Source organism: Plecotus auritus (assembly GCF_963455305.1).
Source record: "Plecotus auritus genome assembly, chromosome: 11".
NCBI lineage: Eukaryota > Metazoa > Chordata > Mammalia > Chiroptera > Vespertilionidae > Plecotus > Plecotus auritus.
The window spans coordinates 31,226,434-31,246,336 of NC_137777.1; the positions used below are offsets into that span (position 1 = coordinate 31,226,434).

Genomic DNA, 19,903 nt, shown 5'->3' on the forward strand with positions numbered 1-19,903 from the left:
GTAGCAATTAATAAGCAACACAAATAAACCTATACTATGTTTCTTTAAAGCTGATTTTGAAAAATTATCAGCCTACAACACTGATTTACAAGATCATTATTTATAATTACCCTTTTTCTAAAAGTATTATATTATCTTTAAAAAATTAAATTAGGGGAAAATGGGGGACATCTGTAATTTAAACTTTAATTTAAATTAAACCAATTAAATTAGGGTCAATTTGCATTAATGTTTTTATAAATACACTAGAGCAGGGGTCCTCAAACTTTTTAAACAGGGGGCCAGTTCACTGTTCCTCAGACCATTGGAGGGCCGGACTATAGTTTAAAAAAAACACCTATGAACAAATTCTTATGCGCACTGCGGGCCCGGGACGAGTCGGCTGCTAAGCAGGACAGGCAGCGGCACCTGGCGGGCCAGATAAATGTCCTCGGCGGGCCGCATGTGGCCCGAGGGCCATAGTTTGAGGACCCCTGCACTAGAGGCCCGGTGCATGAAATTCATGTGCTCGGGGGGTCTCTCAGCCTGGCCTGCACCCTCTCGCAGTCCAGGAGCCCTCAGAGGATGTCTGACTGATGCCTTAGGCCCTTTCCCCCTGGGGACCGCACCTAAGTCAGCAGTCGGACATCCTTAGCATGACACAGAGGCAGGAGAGGCTCCCGCTACCACCACTACACTCGCCAGCTGTGAGCCTGGCTTCTGGCTGAGCGGCACTCCCTCTGTGGGAGTGCATTGATCACCAGGGGGCAGTTCCTGCGTTGAGCATCTGCCCCCTGGTTGTCAGTGCGTGTCATAGCAACCAGTCGTTCTGCTGTCGGGCCAAAACCGGCTCTCCGACATCCCCCAAGGGGTCCCAGATTGCGAGAGGGCGCAGGCCAGGCCAAGGGACCCCACCGGTGCACAATCAGGGTCAGGGAGGGATGCGGGACGTTGGCCAGCTGGGGAGGGACCATGGGAGGGTTCCAGGGCATGTCCATCTGTCTTACTCAGTCCCGATCGGCCAGACCCCAGCAGCAAGCTAACCTACCAGTTGGAGCGTCTGCCCCCTGGTGGTCAGTGCATGTCATAGTGAGCAGTTGAGTGGCCTTAGCATATCATTAACATATTTCACTTTGATTGGTTGAATGGATGACCAGACACTTAGCATATTAGGCTTTTATTATATAGTATTATATTTACTAAATTCATTGGGATGGTTGTGATGTCCTTCTTTACCAAACTAAAAAATGATAGAAAAAACTGTATACATAATTTGAATGACTAGAAAAATTGTCAGTGTGTAAACCACATCCTGGGCATAAAGTTGGCACTTTTAAAGGTCTTAGTAATCCTTGGCATGCTGGAATGATTTAAGCATTAGGAGGAGTTCCAGATAGTCTAACCTCATAACACTTTATTTTATTACCACATTTGAAGCTTCAGCTTTGGTGATCTTTCTCTGTTTCAGTCTGAACTTCATTGGCTTTCTCTCTCCCTCTGAAATTGGCCATGCAAGTATCCACACCACTGTATTTAGCAAGGGCAAGCAGCATGTTTGGAGAGAATATTCTAGGGAAAAGCAGAGGGAAAAAATCATAATCCTGTTAGAGGTGTCAAAGAGACTGCTTTGCAATGATTACTTTTGAATTGCACAAAGTATGGGGTCCTGATTCATGCTGTGCACGTGTCACTAAACCAACAGGATGAACAAAGGATGCTGTGTCACCTATCTGAGCACCATCCGACATCCTGGGAGTGTGGAAAATCTCAATGCTCAGGCCACAGTTGATCCATATATTACACTCTTTGAAAGACTATGGAAAGACTTTGTGGAAAGACTATGTACATCCTTACTTACTAGACTGAAAAATGGTAGCAGAAATGAGAATGAAAAGCAGGCAGATTAAAGCAGAATTTCTTGTGATAGGGTGCAGGCATCAGTTTTATTTATTGATTGATTTATTAAAAATATATTTTTTATTGATTTCAGAAAAGGGTGAGGGAGGGAGAGATAGAGACATCAATGAGGAGAGAGAATCATTGAATGGCTGCCTCCTGCACGTCCCCCACTGGGGACTGAGCCAGTAACCTGGGCATGTGCCCTGACCGGGAATCAAACCATGACCTCCTGGTCCATAGGTCAATGCTCAACCACTGAGGCACACCAGTCGGGCGCAGGCATCAGTTTTAAATGTTCCCCAGGGGATTCCAATGTACGCCTGTGGTTGAGAACCATGGATTGCTTTAGTTCCTTGGAGATACGAGAGCTGGACCTTCAGCTTAGTTCTGCTTACATCAGCTCTGTTCTGCTCACCTCACCTCAACTTAGCAAATATTTATTATGTGCATAATCTGTGCTAAGTACTGTACGAAGCCCGTAGCATGGAGCTGGTAACAATTCAGAAAATGTGTCCTGTTCTCAGGGAGCATGCAATCTAGCAAGGAGGATAGATGTTATATAAGCAAGTACAGGTGTGATGAGTGCTACAAAAGGCAGAAACAGGTATGATGGGATGGAACAGCAGGGACTTTGACACAGCTGCTTAGTCGGGGCAGCTCTTTTTTTTATTTTAAATTAATTTATTTTTTCCCCTTACCCGAGGATATTTTTCCATTGATTTTTAGGGAGAGCAGAAGAGATAGGGAAAGACAGAGTGAAACATCTATGTGAAACACATTAATTGGTTGCCTCCTGCATAGGCCGGGGAGGAGCCTGAAACCAAGGTATGTGCCCTTGATGGCAATCGAACCCGGGACCCTTTCATCCGCAGGCTGATGTTCTATGCACTGAGCCAAACCTGCTAGGAGGGGGAAGCTCTTAAGGAAGGATGAATAGGAGGTGCCCCATTAGAACTTCCTGTGTGCATACATGTTCAGTGAGTGCATGAATAAACCAAATATGTCACAAAACTGTGTTGAATAAGGTATACATAGTAATAAAAGTGCTAGATTTATTAATAACATAACTATAGAAGTAAATCACTAGTTATGTTTTCTACTCCGTTAGTAATTTGCAGCAGGGGAGGATTATATTCTGATGGTCAGAGCCCAAGATCTGTAACTGATTTGAAATTTTGGTTTGTAACTTTGTTCCAGCAGGTAGCTGCTTACCTCTGCACAAACTACTTATTCTCCTCAAGACTCCGATTCCCTACATGTGATAAAATGCATGCCAAGCTGCCACACAATCTGGCACATGTGGGCACCTGATGAATGTTAGATGTCATTCTCTTTTCTCTGCAGAGAAGACAGTGGACCTGGGCCAAATTCATCCACAAATAACTCTGGAACTCACAGCATTACCTTGCATGAAGTTGCAGGTTGCTCTTTCGCTAAAGGAAAGAATAAACTTGCCACACATCCTTGATATTTTCCTGGCAATGCACTCAGGTTTTTTTGTCCTTGGTTTTGAAAATAGAATTCTACACTAGTTGAACCAAAAGAATTAACCAATGATGATGATGATGATAACAACAACAATAACTTGGGTGCTATTTGTTTCTCTCGAAGTAAATAATTTGTACTCGGTGAGGCCTGATAGGTGCCAACTTTTCTCAGGGTCTGGAAAAACCAAGACACAGCTAGTGAAAATCTAATAAATTGTCCTTGCACTACGAAAGTTCTTACTTTTACCATTTAAAAAATATGAAATTGATAACCAATGGACACAGACACCAGGGGGGTAAGGGCATGAGCGGGGGTGGAGTGTGGGGGGCAAAGGAGGGGCTAAGGACACATATGTAATACCTTAATCAATAAAGAAATTTAAAAAACTAAAAAAATATGAAATTGGTTTCTGGCAAAAGAAATTTGTTCACAAATAACCAAAATTATAGATAGGTCATTATCAACTTACTGTTTAAAGATCAATGCAAGATACACAGATTTGGGCATTAATAAGTAAACTTGTTCTTCTAAAATAGCATTTACAATTTTTTGGGCCGCATACTCCTGTTCCAGTATAGGCAACAGTAATGGGCACCTGGGATAAAAAAATAAGAGTTATGTAATCAAAGCGCTATTTTTTGTTGTAATCATGAGCACTAATTATTAAATTTCAGATATGGAGTTAGAACAATAGCTATAAATATTCAAACAAAATATAAATATTAGGAACTGCCTTGTCTTTTCTCTCATGACCAATACCGGGAACTAATGCATTTAATTCCCTGGAATGAAATCACTGCCTTTATTGATTTCTGCTATGTGATAGTCTTGATTTATAAAAGGAATTGCTTTTAGATTATTATATTTTTGGTATTTTTCTTCCCTCTTCTTTACTCCAAATATCAAGTAATTGTCTATTATTAAGAAGCAAAATTAGAAAATATTATTGTATCAAAAATATCTTGAGTATGTCTAATATGTCTATATTTTAGGCAGAACATTTATATAACATTAAGCAAAATTAGATGTTGACGGAATCAATTGGAGTTGAAATGGGATGAGCATATGAATAAAGCTCTGAAAAGGCATTACTTTGACAATTTCCACTTTCATATTATGTTTCTCTATTACCTGAACCACACTTCCTCAAGAAATTCTGTTTATCTCAGCTGATTCTTGAAATCTGATCAATTTCTCATAATTGAATGTTGGTGATTAGTCTTTAAATTTTACTAGAGGCCCAGTGTATGAAATTCGTGCACTTGGAGGGGGGTGTTCCCTCAGCCCGGCCTGTGCCCTCTTGCAGTCCGGGAGCTCTAAGGGGATGCCCGACTGATGGCTGAGGCCTGCTCCCCATAGGGATGAAAGAAATAATGATGTATATATTACATCTCTTCCAGCTTTATTGAGATATAATTGACATATTACATTCTGTACATTTAAGATTTACAAACGTGTTGATTTGATGCACTTATATATTGCAAAATGATCATCACCATAGCTTTTTCTGACACTTAACTATCATTTCCTTTTCTGTGGTGAGAACATTTAAGATCTACTCTCTTAGCAACATTCAAGTATATAAAAAGAGTATTATTAGCTATAATCACCATGCTGTACATTAGATCCCCGGAACTTTTAGAATGTCTAAGCCTTCTTTTCCTGAGGTTTTGCTTTTAACTTTTATGTACGTAAAAACTCCTAGTTTACAAAAGCCATCCTTTAATATCACTGCCTTCCTTGGCCACCATGCCACCTCCTCTTGACTGGTCACATTCATACTGTAGCCTTGACAATCCTTACTGTTCAGGAGAGGCTGATGTTAATTTATCAGAAAATGTTTCTTAACAAATGTAACTGCACAGAAACTTCATTTCTTCAATATGACTTCTCCTCCTGTCCATCCTTTTGATTCAAACTGGCATCATCCAATACCCTGACTCACCCTCCTCCCTCTCCCTTGCATATCCACTCCCTTAATCATTCAACCCTCAGGACAATGAGGTTCTGGTCAGCATCAAGTAATTTTAGGAACAAAGCCTCTGGTCTGTTGACTACAGAGACAGAGTTTCAGTCAAACTAGAGAGCACCTGGGCCTTCGTTGTGGTGCAGCTCCAGACCCAGAAAAGTGGAACGACCCCACCGACCACACCCTTGCAAAGCCAGCAGAGTGACACCATGGCTGATGTCAGGACCAGATGCAATCATCACCTATTCCCTACCTCAGCATCGACCCGTTAATAGAGATCACAACCCTAGCTCCACCATGACTAATGATTTTCTCCTATGTACCCCATTCCCCTAGAAGCCATCAGAGAAGCCAGGTCTTTGAGTATAAGCTCACCTGTGACTCCAGATTTGGTGCCATTTTCTTAAAATAAACCTTTACTTTCTTAGTTGCAAATTTCTATTTGTGTTTGGGCTTTGATTCTTGCAGGTGAACTCACCCATTTAGTTCCATAACACAAATGCAAAGTTCTCATTTTGCTTCCCCACATGCTATCTTAAAGGGTAAGAGATCCTTCTTTTTTTATAGCTGCATAGTATTCCATGGTGTAAATGTATCACAGCTTTTTTATCCACTCATCTACTGATGGGTACTTGGGCTGTTTCCAGATCTTAGCTATTGTAAATGGTGCTGCTATGAACATAGGGGTGCTGCATATATCCTTTCTGATTGGTGTTTCTGATTTTTGGGGATATATTCCTAGAAATGGGATTACTGGCAGTTCCATTTTTAATTTCTTGAGGAAACACCATACTGTTATCCATAGTGGCTTCACCAGTCTTCATTCCTATCAACAGTGTACGAGGGTTCCCTTTTCTCCACATCCTCACCAACACTTGTCATTTGAGCACTTGTCATTTGTTGATTTGTTTGTGGTAGCCACTCTGACAGGTGTGTGGTGATACCTCATTATTGTTTTAATTTGCATCTTTCTGATGATTAGTGACTGAACATTATTTTTATATGTCTACTAGAGGCCTGGTGCACAAAATTCGTGCATGGGGGAGGGTCCCCTCAGCCCAGCCTGCACCCTCTCCAATCTGGTACCCCTCAGGGGATGTCCCTGGGATCGGACTTAAACCAGCAGTCAGATATCCCTCTCACAATCTAGGACTGCTGGCTCCTAACTGCTCACCTGCCTGCCTGATCACCCCTAACTGCCCCCCCCGACAGCCTGATCACCCCTAACCGCCTCTGCCTGCTGGCCTGGTTGCCTCCAACTGACCCCTTCTGCCAGCCTGGTTGCCCCTAACTTCCCCCCTCTGCCAGCCTGGTCACCCCTAACTGTCCCCCCTCTGCTGTCCTGGTTGCCCCTTACTGCTCCCCCTGCCAGCCTGGTCACCCCCAACTGCCCTCCTGCTGGCCTGGTCACCCCCAACTGCCCCCCTCCCCCCCTGCTGGCCTGGTCACCTCCACGCAGCCTGCTGTTTGGTCATTTTTGTTACTGTAATGGCATCCTGGACAATTTGCATATTCCTCTATTATTAGTATAGATTGGCCATCTGTATGTTCACTTTGCAGAAATGTCTATTTAGCTCATTTGCCCATTTTAAATTGGATTTTTTGATTAATTGTATGAATTCCTTTTGATTAATTGTATGAATTCCTTATATATTTTGGATATTAATCCCTTATCAGATGTATCATTGGCAAATATGCTCTCCCATACAGTGGGATCTCTTTTCATTTCATTGATGCTTTCCTTTGCTGCTCTGAAGCTTTTTTATTTTGAAATAAACCAGTCAGAGAAAGATAAGTATCACATAATCTCACTCATATGTGGAATCTAATGAACAAAATAAACTGATGAACAAAGAAATCCAGCACTGAAGCATGGAACAGACTGAAGAGCCTCAGAAGGAAGTGAGGGTGAAGGAGAGAGAGATTAACCAAAGAACTTATATTCATTATGCATAACCCATGGACACAAACAATATTGTGGTAAAGGCCTGGGGAGTGGAGTGGGTAAAGAGTAGAGGAGGTCAATGGGGAAAAAAATGGGACATCTGTAATACTTTCAACAAGAAAGATAAAAAAAAAATAAGGAGCCAAAGCTGACATCCCAACAGAACTGCCTTGCATGTCTTATGCTTCATACCTTTGGAATATTAAAACAGGGCAAAATAACCTTTGGATTAAGCCTAAAGCAACCTTATGTCCCAAGGAACTGTTTGCAAAGACAACAAGAAAGCAGATATTATGACTACATACTGAAAATTAAAAACATTCTTTAGAGTAAACATCACTATGTTATATTACCTACACCAATAGATATGCCTTCCTTCTATTGATGTAATGTTCCCCTTCTTTTTCTCATAAATATCCCTTGTTTTGTCTCCTGATCGAAACACTATTTGACCTGCCCGAATTAGTTCTTAAGGAGTAGCTATTCTTTGATCTCAAGTGAATGTTTGTTGCCTCTCACTTCCAAAGGCCCTTTTATTTTTAGGTGAAGTGGTTCCTCTGGGAAAATCTACATATAGTGTCCAACTTCAGCTGACTTTTCTCCACTTTGCTCACTGGAAGCCAAGCCCCTTGTGATTTTAATGCCCCTAATATTTTTGGCAGCTAGAATTAATTAATTAAATTCTTAATTAGGCCTTTGTTCGCATGTTAACAGATCTTCCAGCTAAACTCCTTCTGTTTTCACGAATGTAGTCATTAGTTGCTAATGTGCTATCCCTTTGTCAAACAGGAGGATAACTTTAGGGTCTCCAGAAGAATTTATAAGTTTGTTTTGCAGATAGAAAGGATGTCTTCAAGGTAGCCATGACAACTGCCAACACCAGGAGTCTGATGCAGAAAGTGTTATCTGTGACTAAAGAAACTTATTTTTCAGATCCCTGCAGCTTCCCCTGCCTTATTCCCTAGCCACATAAAAACTCCATACTTTTTCTTTTTTGAGAGGGATGGATTTAAGGTGAGGATTAACAACAACAAAAAAGAATATTAAAATTGTTCAGATTTTTGCCCACCTGGTATCGGTCAGTAGTTGACCATCCACCTATGAACCAGGAGGTCACGTTTTAATTCCAGGTCAGGGCCCATGTCCGGGTTGCGGGCTCCATCCCAGGCATGCAGGAGGCAGCCGATCAATGATTCTCATCATTGATATTTCTATCTCTCTCCTCCTGTTCCTTCCTCTCTGAAATCCATAATAAAAAAATATTTTAAAGAGTAGACATTTTTATATAATATATTGTAGCAATTCTGGATAATTGTCTTCCATTGGGGCTATTGTTAAGATTGTTTGCTTGTTTATTTAGTGACTTGGCTGGACTAGTTAAATGAAGTCTATTTCTTCTGCAGTGTGTAGCTTCTGATTTCATTCCTCGGAGAATCCCATTATGGGCATGCATACAGTTTTCTTGACTGTCAGGCAGTCTTTGACTGTCCCTTTTTCTTAAAATTCTAGTTGGTCTGTCTCTATTCATATCACATCAAGCTCTTAACCTATACAATTTGCTAGGGGTTGCACTATTTGCTGAAAAAATGCTCTGATCTGTGGTCTTAGCCTTAAAGTTAGGCCCCAAGGCAGAGCCAGAGAGATCCCAGTCTTTGAAGCTGATTTTGATCCTTGCCTGGCAGTACCTCTGTGTTATGAAGCAGGAGTTGGGTGTGATGAGAAACTCACTGTTCACTGGTGGTCCCACATGAATTGACCCTATTGAGTAGGACCTCAGAGTTGGCAGGAAGTAGTGTCACCACCCGGCTGCTGCCATTACCCTGTATGGATCTTCCACAACCCAGAGCTGTAGATGTTGGGATCTGGCAATATTTACTAACTGATGAATCTACCTCAAAATAAGTCTTCTAACTTAAGAAGACGGGAGAGAGGGAACTTATCACTTGACTGCTGAAATTACCAGTGTGACTACCTACAAAGAGCTCTCCTGGAAAGAGAAACTGCTGTCTTCATCAACAGCCTGTCCCCGGGAGTTTAGGCAAAAGGAACACATACTGTCTTGCTGAGTCTATATAGTCAATATAGGCCTTCTACAGAAAATGGGACCTTCTGATGTTCACTTGCTTCCAAATTACCCAGAATAGCTTTTCTACCCCAGGGAGCCGGGGGAATTGGAGGCTATAACTTGGTTGCCAAGTCCACTGAAATAATTATTCTGCAAGGCAGAGCTGTGGGTGGATAGGAATAGTTCCTGGCCCAAAAGTTAATGGCCTCCCAGTAGATTTTCTTGAATAAATACTTTTCAATTTGTTGCATGTCCGTTGATCAATCTCCAAAGATTTTGAATGACTTAGCTTATTTTGACCAGCTAAATAGATATGTCTTTATGAAGATTTTCCCCTGTCTATATTCTGTTAACTATTCACCACCTGTTTTGGCACTTTTATTTAATTTCATAGTTTTACTAGACTCTAAATAGCCTCACTGCTTTCTAGCCAGCCTTTTTATTGGCTATTTCTCTTTCCTACAATTATAGGTGATTCAGGTCATTTGGATCATGTTCATCTCCTTTTTAACAATTGTAATGGCTATACTTGCCCTTGGTCATGTGTATACATTTCAATATATCCTATTGATTGGTTTCTTTGTGTAAAAGACTTCATGTTTAAATTGCATCCTTGTTTGGACTGTTCTATGAAATGGAACCTTTATATCAAAATATACCCACCCTAATACTTTCCCACCTTTACTAATTAGTCTTACAAAATAGTTTATCTTTTGGATTGTTTTTACTTCAGTATACTTGTTAGAAAAGAACTTATCTTCTCAATACTTTAATGTTAATATTTTAATAACTTCCATTACCATATTCACTGTTATATTATATTATTCTGATTAGCAATTTAGTTTTAAATTTTCATTATGCCATAAATTTTATAACCATATTACTATCTTTAAATTAAATAAATTCACTAACTTAATACATAATGAATTTTTTTCTTTTACTAAATTAGGCATTCAAATTATTTCTTGAATAATTTGTTTTACTGGCCAAACTTCAAAACTTCAAAATGGAAAGATAATTTACATATATTAAAAGATTATTATAAGAGCAAAGAATACTATAAGAGTCCACTTACTTGGATGTAGCACCATCAAACATCCCAGTTTTGATGAAATATGGGCAAACAATGGTGGTTTTAAGTTTACTTCCCTTTATTAGTTTTAATTCAAAGAAGAGAGACTCTGCAAAGCCAAAAGCTGCAAATTTGCTTGAACAATAATCTAAAATAAAGTGAAGAGCTGTTAGTAATAAAATTTGCCCAGTTAATTTTTATAATTATTTTTAAAAATTAAAACTCTTATCTTTTCTATGATTTATCCTTGGGGATAAAACATCACTGTTTGTTGTTGTTTTGTTTTTGTATGTGACTACTCCTGTATCTCCACACTATTATACCTCAAAACAAGATTGAAATTATTTCAGTTTTTCTTAACCCAAGAAGACTAATGAACCAAGAGGCACATTCTCCTCTTTTTTTTTTTCTTTTTCTTTTCCTTCTTTTTAAAGGAGAGAATATCTCCCCTTACCACTGACATTTTAAATAGGAAAATGGAAAGTAATGCTGTTGTTAAAAATAGAGCCAAATGTACCAGAGATTCCCCTGGGTGCAGGAAGAGTTTTTATACTTTGAAAGAGTCCTAACTTATGGGTGCCATGGACTGAGTAATAAGTAAAGTAACTCACCTGATAGTCCATTAATACCAATTACTCCTGCTGCACTTGAAATACAGACCAAGTGACCATGGTTAGCTTTAATCATGGCAGGAAGGAAGGCCTTACAAGTCTGGAAGATATAAATATACGGTGTCAATATTTCATTCATTTATTACTTTATTTGCTCAATAAGTACTTGATAAATTTACAGATTCACTTAATAAATGTTTATTTAACACTTACAATGTGTTAAATCCCGTGGCAGTGCAAAATAGTCCCTGGTACCATGTAGTCACTGTTCTTAAGGATCTTAACATTTATTATGTGTTAAACTATAAGAAATACTCTTTGATTTGTTTTTCCTTTTAAGTTAACTATACCAAATGAATTAAATCAACATTTTACATTTAGAGTTTGCTAAAAAAACAACACCTTAAAACCTAACTTTTCTAATATGCTGAGCTCTTCCATGTAGCTTTCAGCAATTTGAATTAAAAATTAATCACATTTACCTTCCTGGCTTTATGATAAACAAGATTCCTCCTCATACCAGTGGATTGACAGCATGGGAAAAACTGCTCAAAGAAATGTGAATTTCAATGCAAGGAAAACAACAGTCTGGTAAATAACATGCTTTGCAATTGTCTACCATGACTTAGATATATTTTTAGCTATTTTGGTAAAATTCACTTAGTCATCCTCAGCTAAGATATTAATTCAGGCCCTAGCCAGTTTGGCTCAGTGTATAGAGCGTCAGCCTGCAGACTGAAGGGTCCCTGGATCATTTCTGGTCAAGGGCACATGTCCGGATTTCGGGCTCGATCCCCAGTGTGGATCATGCAGGAGGCAGCTGATGAATGATTCTCTCTCAACATTGATGTTTCTATTCCTTCCCCTTCTTCTCTGAAATCAATAACAATATATTTAAAAAATATATATTAATTCAGTGTCCTAAGATCCCAGGCCATGAAAAAGTTCCAGTTTTCTTACTCCTGTGCTTCTTAGGTTCTCTCAAGGAACTTCTCCATTCTCCTCTCCTCTGATACTGGGACTTTTTAATCAAACCTCTGTTCAGAAATAATAATCCAAAAATTGGAAATAAGGCAAATGGCTGATTGCATGACTTTCAACATACCAGAACATTTTCTAGTAATCTTCCCTTAAGTTTATCTAATTCCCTTGGCAACATAACTTGGACTAATGATTGGGACCTAGATGTTTCTAAATCCTGTAAAATCAGAGGATAACATGTAGAAACCTAATAGGTGTAATTTTTTTTTTTGGTCTAATACAAAAGATAATCCCAGAGGTAAGAGTTTAGGGATCTCATTTCAGCATTCTTTTTCATTGACTATACAAATCCAAGTTCCTCATATCATCAATTTATCAGCAGTGTTATTCTGCTGATTCTCCCATAACTGAATTAAGTAAAACCTTGACAATGCTCACCATCTATATCTATGATATTTATAATTTTAATGATGTCAGAATTTGGCATTAAGAGTTTTGCAGTCTTCTGAGATGTACAAGGACCCGGTAGAGTGGGTAGCAGTTACTGGTTCAAAGAATGTCATCTTTGCTTTCAAGGTCTTTAGGTCTGACTAAACTTGTTCCAGAATTATTAAATTGATGGGTGTCAGCTTGGCTACCAACAATTGGCCATTTTTTGTTTTTTTTTTGACATTTCATGTTCAAGTGTCATAGCATTTTAAATATCTGTCTCTTGTGGTGACAACCTCTTTGTTTTTCAAAAATTAAAAATTAAAAATATTGTTGCATCAGTCATTACAGCAGGGTAGCTAGAAATGGCAAAAGCTGGTTCTTGTCTTTCAGCACAAGTGTTGTTTTCCTTGCATTGAAATTCACCTTTCTTTGAGCAGTTTTTCCCATGCTGTCAATTCACTGGTGAGGAGGAATCTTGTTTATTGTAAACAAGAGTGATTATCTGGGACTTAGGAACTGGAGGTCCAGCTGCAGCATCATTATGAGTGTCTGAAAGTTTGTGAACTTGCACTAAGGTGAAGCTGAACAATAGAGTTGAAAGTGTGTGTCAGTGTTACTTTTAATAAGGAATTTCATGGGTTGAGGCAACGAAACTCCCTGGAGAGAAAGCAGTGGCCTGTAGCAGCCTGTCATATGGCTGAACACAGGTGAAATTTAGAAGGATCAGGGTAAACAGTTATCCACTTACAGGGACCTAATCACTTGCAAGGCTTTGGCTTTGTTTGTTTTTCTCCACAAGGTGTCCTCCCCACCCCCGTGTATCTGTATGTTTATTTGCTTTTGAGCTAAGGCTGGTACCAGGTTTCTCGGTCTAATTGAGAAAAGTTTTCCTTCACAGAGAAAAAGTGACCAGGTATTTCAAGGGTCTGTTTGTGTTTGTTGTCCTGTGTATCAGTGAGGACAATTTAGGACATTCTAGAAGACAAATTTATCATAGAAACCCTTTATTTGTTCTCACTATATAGATATCTACCATTAAAAGGAAGCAAAAGGAATGCATACGTGTTTAGTGAGCATTTAATGAAACTTGTAAAATGCATTTTTAACCAGGGAACTTAATAGAGAATTATATATCAATCCAGGTTCACACATTATTCATAATCAAGGTAAATGTGTGAACTGACGAGACTTGTTAGATAAATAACTGTATCTATTTTCCTTGATTTTATCACATGTGGAATGTAATGCAAAAAAGCATCAGATTTGCTTTATTTTTGTTAACCATCACCTGAGAATATTTTTCCATTGTGTGTGTTTTTTGTTTGATTTTAGAGAGGGTGGAAATAAGGGGGGGGGGGGGAGAGAGAGAGAGAGAGAGAGAGAGAGAGAGAGAGAGAGAGAGAAAGAAAGAAACATAGATGTGAGAGAGACTCATCGATTGGTTGCCTTCTGCATGCACCCCAACCAGGCCAGGGATTGAACCTGCAACTCAAGTATGTGCTCTTGACTGAGAATTAAACCTGAGACCCTCTGGTGGACAGGCTGACATTCTAACCACTGAGCAACATTGGCCAAGGCACTTTATTTTATTGCATTTGATGTAAGAATTGGCTTCTCTAAGAGAGAACAGCTTGACAACAACCCTCAGATATGTAAGAGCTTGATGTGCTTGGGGTCTTTTCAGAATCCTTGGAGTGTAGAAAGTAAGCAGAAAGTAAAGAAAATGAGAGGTGGGCGATAGATGTGGGAGGATATTGCCACATCATGTAGGGGCCTTCAGGCCATGATAGGTAACTGTAAGTTATTCCAAGTGTATTTGGAATGCTCTGAACATTTTTGAGCAGCAGAATGAGATGATTTGGTTAAAGATCTCTTTGTTCCTGTCTGAAGACAGGTTAGAAAGCACCAGTAATGAGGATGGAGGCCATGCTGAGCTGCTGGCTAGAGATAATAAAGTCTCAGACCAGGACTAGCAGCAGAGAAGAAGAGAAATGAGTGCACTTGATCATGTTTTGAAGGGAGAACCAAGAATGTTGGTGTTAAGGCAGCGGAGGAATCAAGGGTGGCTTCTATATTAGATATCGGTGCCCCCTAGCTCCATTTGCCAAGATGGTATTTCCTATTCCCAAAGAAACTTCAGGTGGTGTGGGAGAGGGAAAGAGATCAGTGATTTCACAAATATTTCTGCGATACCTAAGTTAAGCACTGTGCTACGTACTCACTAAATATTGGTTGAAAAAGGTTTGTTGGGCTCCATTGAGGCTTTCCATGACCAAGAAAGAAGATGAAGGGAATAGTTTTTAGGACCTTAGATAGTGAGTATAGAAGCATTGAGTGGAAAGAAAGGGTAGCCTGGGACACCCAAAACAAACCCATTCCAAAGCCCTATCCTCAGAGCCACAGAGGACTGAGGCCCTGCTCTCCCTCCCTTCCCCAGGACTTCTCAGGCCCAGTGCTGGCCACCTGTGCTTCCTACATCCTCCTCCCCAGCTGGTATCTGTTCATGTCATCACAGCTTCAAGTATAAGCCCTCTCGGTGGAAACTCCCTTGGTAACGCAAGTCTCCTTCAGTCCCCTATTCATTTTCTATAGTTGCATTGTCCAAGATGGTAGCCTCTAGGTCTTAGGCTCTACAGCAGCGGTTCTCAACCTGTGGGTTGTGACCCACAGGTTGAGAACCACTAGCAGGGTCACCTAAGACCATCGGAAAACACAGATATTTACATTACGATTCATAACAGTAGCAAAATTACAGTTATGAAGTAGCAACGAAAATAATTTTATGGTTGGGGGTCACCACAACATGAGGAACTGTATTAAAGGGTCGCGGCATTAGGAAGGTTGAGAACCACTGCTCTAGGGCCTAGAGTCTAGGCATATGTGGCTATTTAAATATGCAATTAAATAAATTAAGTGACATAAAATTAAGAGTTTAGTTCCTCAGTCCCACCCAAGCATATTTCGAGGGCTCAATAGCTGTGGGTGACTGGTGGCTACCATTTTGGGGAGCGCAGTAAAAAGACTTTTCCATTATCTCTGATAGTTCTACTGGACAGTGCTGGTCTAGACAATCTAGGTTTTAAGAAAGACACCGCTGAGTTATTAATTTACTAATTATCCTTCTGTAAAGACTCTTTCCCATCTCTCTTGCTTCTTCCTTCTGTAAGTTTGGGCCATCACTTAGCAGTTGCAGGACTTTGGGTAAGTCATTTAAACCCTTTGTGCCTCAGTTTTCCTATTTGTAAAATGAGAATGAAAACGGAGTCATGGCTACCATGTGCAGCAAAAGAACTTAGAGCAGCGCCGGGGATACAGTAAGAACTCATTTCCTTTGTTCTGACACCCAGTCATACACACACACAAACCACTCTAAAAAGAGCCCCCTTCTTTCTGCACAAAGCTCCTCTTTTACTCATGCCCAAATTAAATCTTTTTCATATAATGGCTTTCACATTCTGTGTGTATTTTGGTGGGAAGATTTCGGAACAGCCTAATAAATCTTGGGACCAAACTAGAGAGGACAGAGGGAAGAGCCCTAGCCTGAGAGTTTGGAAAAGGGCAAGGACAGGAAAAGCTAAGCTGAGTGTGTGGCAAGGTGAAACCTGGATGGGAGGGCCGTAGTCTATGAATGGGAAATTTACAAATGATACATTTACCGATAAATGGCTGAACAGTTGTTTACAGAAACACATGGCATTTTCATACTTATCAACAAAATAAAGTGAAAAAGAATGAAGACTTACCCAGAAATGCGATAAGGCATTTACAAGAAATGATCTTTCCACCATGTGATCCGGAGTGTTGAGAAATGGTTTCCCCGTCACAACCCCAGCATTGTTAATGAGGATGGTCACATCACCGACTTCTTCTTTAACCTGGATGGAAGTGAGGCAAACTTCATTCATTTAGGGCATTACATTCTCATATTTATTTCTCCAGGTAATTTTTTTCTCATTTTATTCAGATAATTTCTTTAAAACCAAGTATTTGATCTTGCACATGGAACATTAACAATTTTAAAGTAACTTTATGATCAGCTATATTAACAAAACCACTGTGATTTATCAATTTTGCTTAAAGAATCTTGATATTTTTGTGAGAGATGACCTTACCTCACCTTTTCTCTACCTCCTATTTCTGTTATGCTACTAACTCTTCCCTCCCGGCTGCTAATGCTGAGTATTGTATGAGTGGTGTCTGATTCTGTCTTCCTGCACGCTTCCAAATGTCTTCCTTCGGGTGGCAGGTAGGTTTCCCCTCAGCATGGTATGTCTGATAGTTACTGCTGTACGTGTCTTCTTCCTCACTCTTCTGGGAGGCAGGTGGCAGGCACATAACCCATCCCCCTAGAGTCTGGCCAGTGTTTGGCCCGCTGCCCAGAGACCTCTGTGAGCTGTGCACTTCCATCTAAGAGGCCACCCCAGATCTAACTGCTGTCTGTGGCTGATGTTTCCCTGAGGCCCACAGCTGTGCTCTACATTTTCCTTCACCCTCCCCTTCTGCGTTGCTCACCTCGCCTGCTTGCATAATCCACACTTTACCACCCTTCCTACTCAGAAGCCAGCGTGCTCCAGAAATACAGCAGGGACTGTTTTTCTCTCTTTCACAGTTTTGTCTCAAATTATGTCTTTGTCGGTGGCATCGATAAAGCTGGCCGAGGGGCAAAGCATGATGCATGTTTAAAGAACCATTTGAAGACTCTCTTTTTGCCCCTAACTGGATCTTTTGTGCCGACACAGCTATTTGTTTCTTTGTTTTTGAACAAGAAGCACTGCCTGCCTTGGCTTGATTTTCTAATTTCTGGTCCATGCACTGCTTCGTGTTGAGCCTTCCAGATAATATAATTGGGAGTGGGGAAGAAAAGGGGCCACATGCTAACCTGACTAGTTCAGGGAAGGTCTGCATGGTGGCCTTGCAAACTTTAGAGACCTAAAGTAACCACAATGGATGGTCTGAAATGAAAACTTTTTAACTAAAAGCAGTTTATAGTGGGTAGTCATGTATCTTCCCTGACACAGATGAACTTTGATCTTTACTGAGCCTATTGTCTTTTTGCATCTAAGATAACATACCTGTGGAAGGTCAGGGTAACTTGTAACTTCCCTTTCTCCAGACCTCTCAACGCACAACCAGTGCACCAGGGAGAAGACCCCCAATTCCCTCATTGTTATTGTTATCTTGTTAATTGTTGTCTGTTAACTACCCTGTACCCACCTGTGTAAAAGAAGCATGTGTCTATCATTTTACATTTTTAAAAAAATATGTTTTTATTGATTTCAGAGAGGAAGGGAGAGGGAAAGAGAGATAGAAACATCAATGATGAGAAAGAACCATTGATCGGCTACTTCCTGCATGCCCCCTACTGGGTGCTGGGAATCTAGCGCAACCCAGGCACGTGCCCTTGACTGGAATCAAACCCGGGACCCTTCAGTCCGCAGGCTGAATCTCTATCCACAGAGCCAAACCACCTAGGGCTCATTTTACTTTTTATCCAATCCCAGAGGTTTCCCTGCTTTGCTTTCTCCCACCTCCCTAATCCATCACCAGTGGATTTTGTGTAACCCACTTATGTTTCCTCTTTTGATTGCAATGTATAAAACAAGGTAAAAAAACACACACAAAAAGCTGCCATTCTCCAGAGCTTTATCCCAATATGTTGAGATTCTGCTTCCTGGCAATCGTCCACAGTTTGACTCAAATAAACTCATAAAAATTCTTTACAGGTTTGAATGTTTTCTTATGTTAACAGGAGATAGTAGGTAAATGTTGCCCTGGATGTAGTTAAGTCAAACAAGTTTTGAAAGACTTCAAAATATTGCTTCTTTTACTTAATATTTTAGTTAATATTGCCTAGCTGATATTGGCCTGAGGGGTTAGACTTCTGTACGTTGGGAAGAAGTAGCAAGATGGAGGAAGACATGCAGGAGAGCCTAACTTTTAGAGAAGAACATTCCATTGACTTGATGAGAGGATCAATGTGAGCAAGTGCTCTGTTTTAGACCAATTATGGGGGAGGAACATGGGCCTGAGAAGATGGAATCTTTGATTTAAGATATTCTTGGATATTTAAGAAAAACCTATGGTTACTGTCATCCTGTTCAAGACCAAGAGAGGGCAGGTAACTTGGTAAAAATTGCATAACCAATGAGTAGCAGAACCAGGACTAGTCGTAGTTTCTGCTGAAAAGCAGTTGGCCAACAACTCAGAAGACTCATCAAATTCCCACTTGCATGGATTTATTCTATGTTCCTTTGTGGAGGCTACAAAGTCAGACTCCTGAAATGCAGGAGGCATGTAGAGATGTTGGGGGAAGTCCATGACAACTTTTTCTCTTTCTCTCTTTGTAAAAGCACATGTTAGAAGCAACATTTTTCTAGGTCATAGAAGGTAAGAAGGACACCAATTATCTTACCTGATCAGCAACTCTGTAGACCTCTTGCCTGTTGCTACAGTCACACTTATAGGCAAATACTTTCTCGCTACCCTTTTTTTTGGCCAGTCTACATGTTTCCATGTTGCCTTCTTCATTTATGTCCCATAGAACTAAAATGGCTCCAAGGCTGGCAAATTTTATGGCCATTAGCCTCCCAATTCCACTTCCAGCTCCTGTTATAAGTACAATCTCTCCAGCAACATCCTTTTTCCACTTGGGAATTATCTTGTAAACTAAAGATTCTAGAAAATAATATAAACATTTTCCTAAAACTATGAAGGTGTCCAAAATTACATCCATGTCGATTCACTGAAGAAAGCAATGTCCTAATAAGAAAAAAAGGTAACTGATCAATTTGTCACATTATCATAACAATTGTGATATACATGAAGTATTTAGTACAAGGGGATTTGCCCTTAAGACATTAATTATCCAAAATATGTATTATAGCAACAATGGCTAAAATCATTGAATTTTTAAAATATATAAATAATGAGTATAAAATACTTTATGTTTACAAGAATCTTTTCAATTTAAAGGGCACCTTCTTTTTTTTAAATTTATTTTTATTGATTTCAGAGAGGAAGGGAGAGGGAGAGAGAGAGATAGAAACAACAATGATGAAAGAGAATCATTGATCAGCTGCCTCCTGCACGCCCCTTACTGGGAATTGAGCCCGAAACGTGGGCATATGCCCTGAGCAAGAATTGAACTGTTCAGGGGTCAACACTCAACTACTGAGCAATACTGGCCAAGCCTTTTCTAAAATGTAAAAACCATTCTTATCTGACAGGTCTCCTGGATTGTAATCCAGGCCTTTACCATTAGAATAGGCTTTTCTTGGAGCTAATGTGTACTTTTCCCAGACCCACCTTTAACAAAAAATAACATAGCATTTTTAATTTCTGGTGACACATCCTTGATTTTTGGTAATCACATTCTGTTATACTTGAACTTTCCTACATAATCATTTTATTTAGAAATTAGATGCAAATATCTACAGAACCCACATTAAAACAGATTATAACT

General features: G+C 39.9%; 1 protein-coding gene across 1 annotated transcript; it reads right to left on the reverse strand.

The window, feature by feature from the left end:
- Positions 1–1,418: 1,418 nt before the first annotated feature.
- Positions 1,419–19,174, reverse strand: LOC308236660 (short-chain dehydrogenase/reductase family 16C member 6-like; the record flags this gene model as incomplete). The annotated part of the gene is made up of 6 exons (XM_080646544.1): positions 1,419–1,548; positions 3,836–3,961; positions 10,421–10,565; positions 11,029–11,128; positions 16,185–16,316; positions 18,854–19,174. The coding sequence occupies 6 exons, from the start codon at positions 19,172–19,174 to the stop codon at positions 1,419–1,421; spliced, it is 954 nt and encodes a 317-aa protein (XP_080502670.1).
- Between the last annotated feature and the right edge of the window lie 729 nt (positions 19,175–19,903).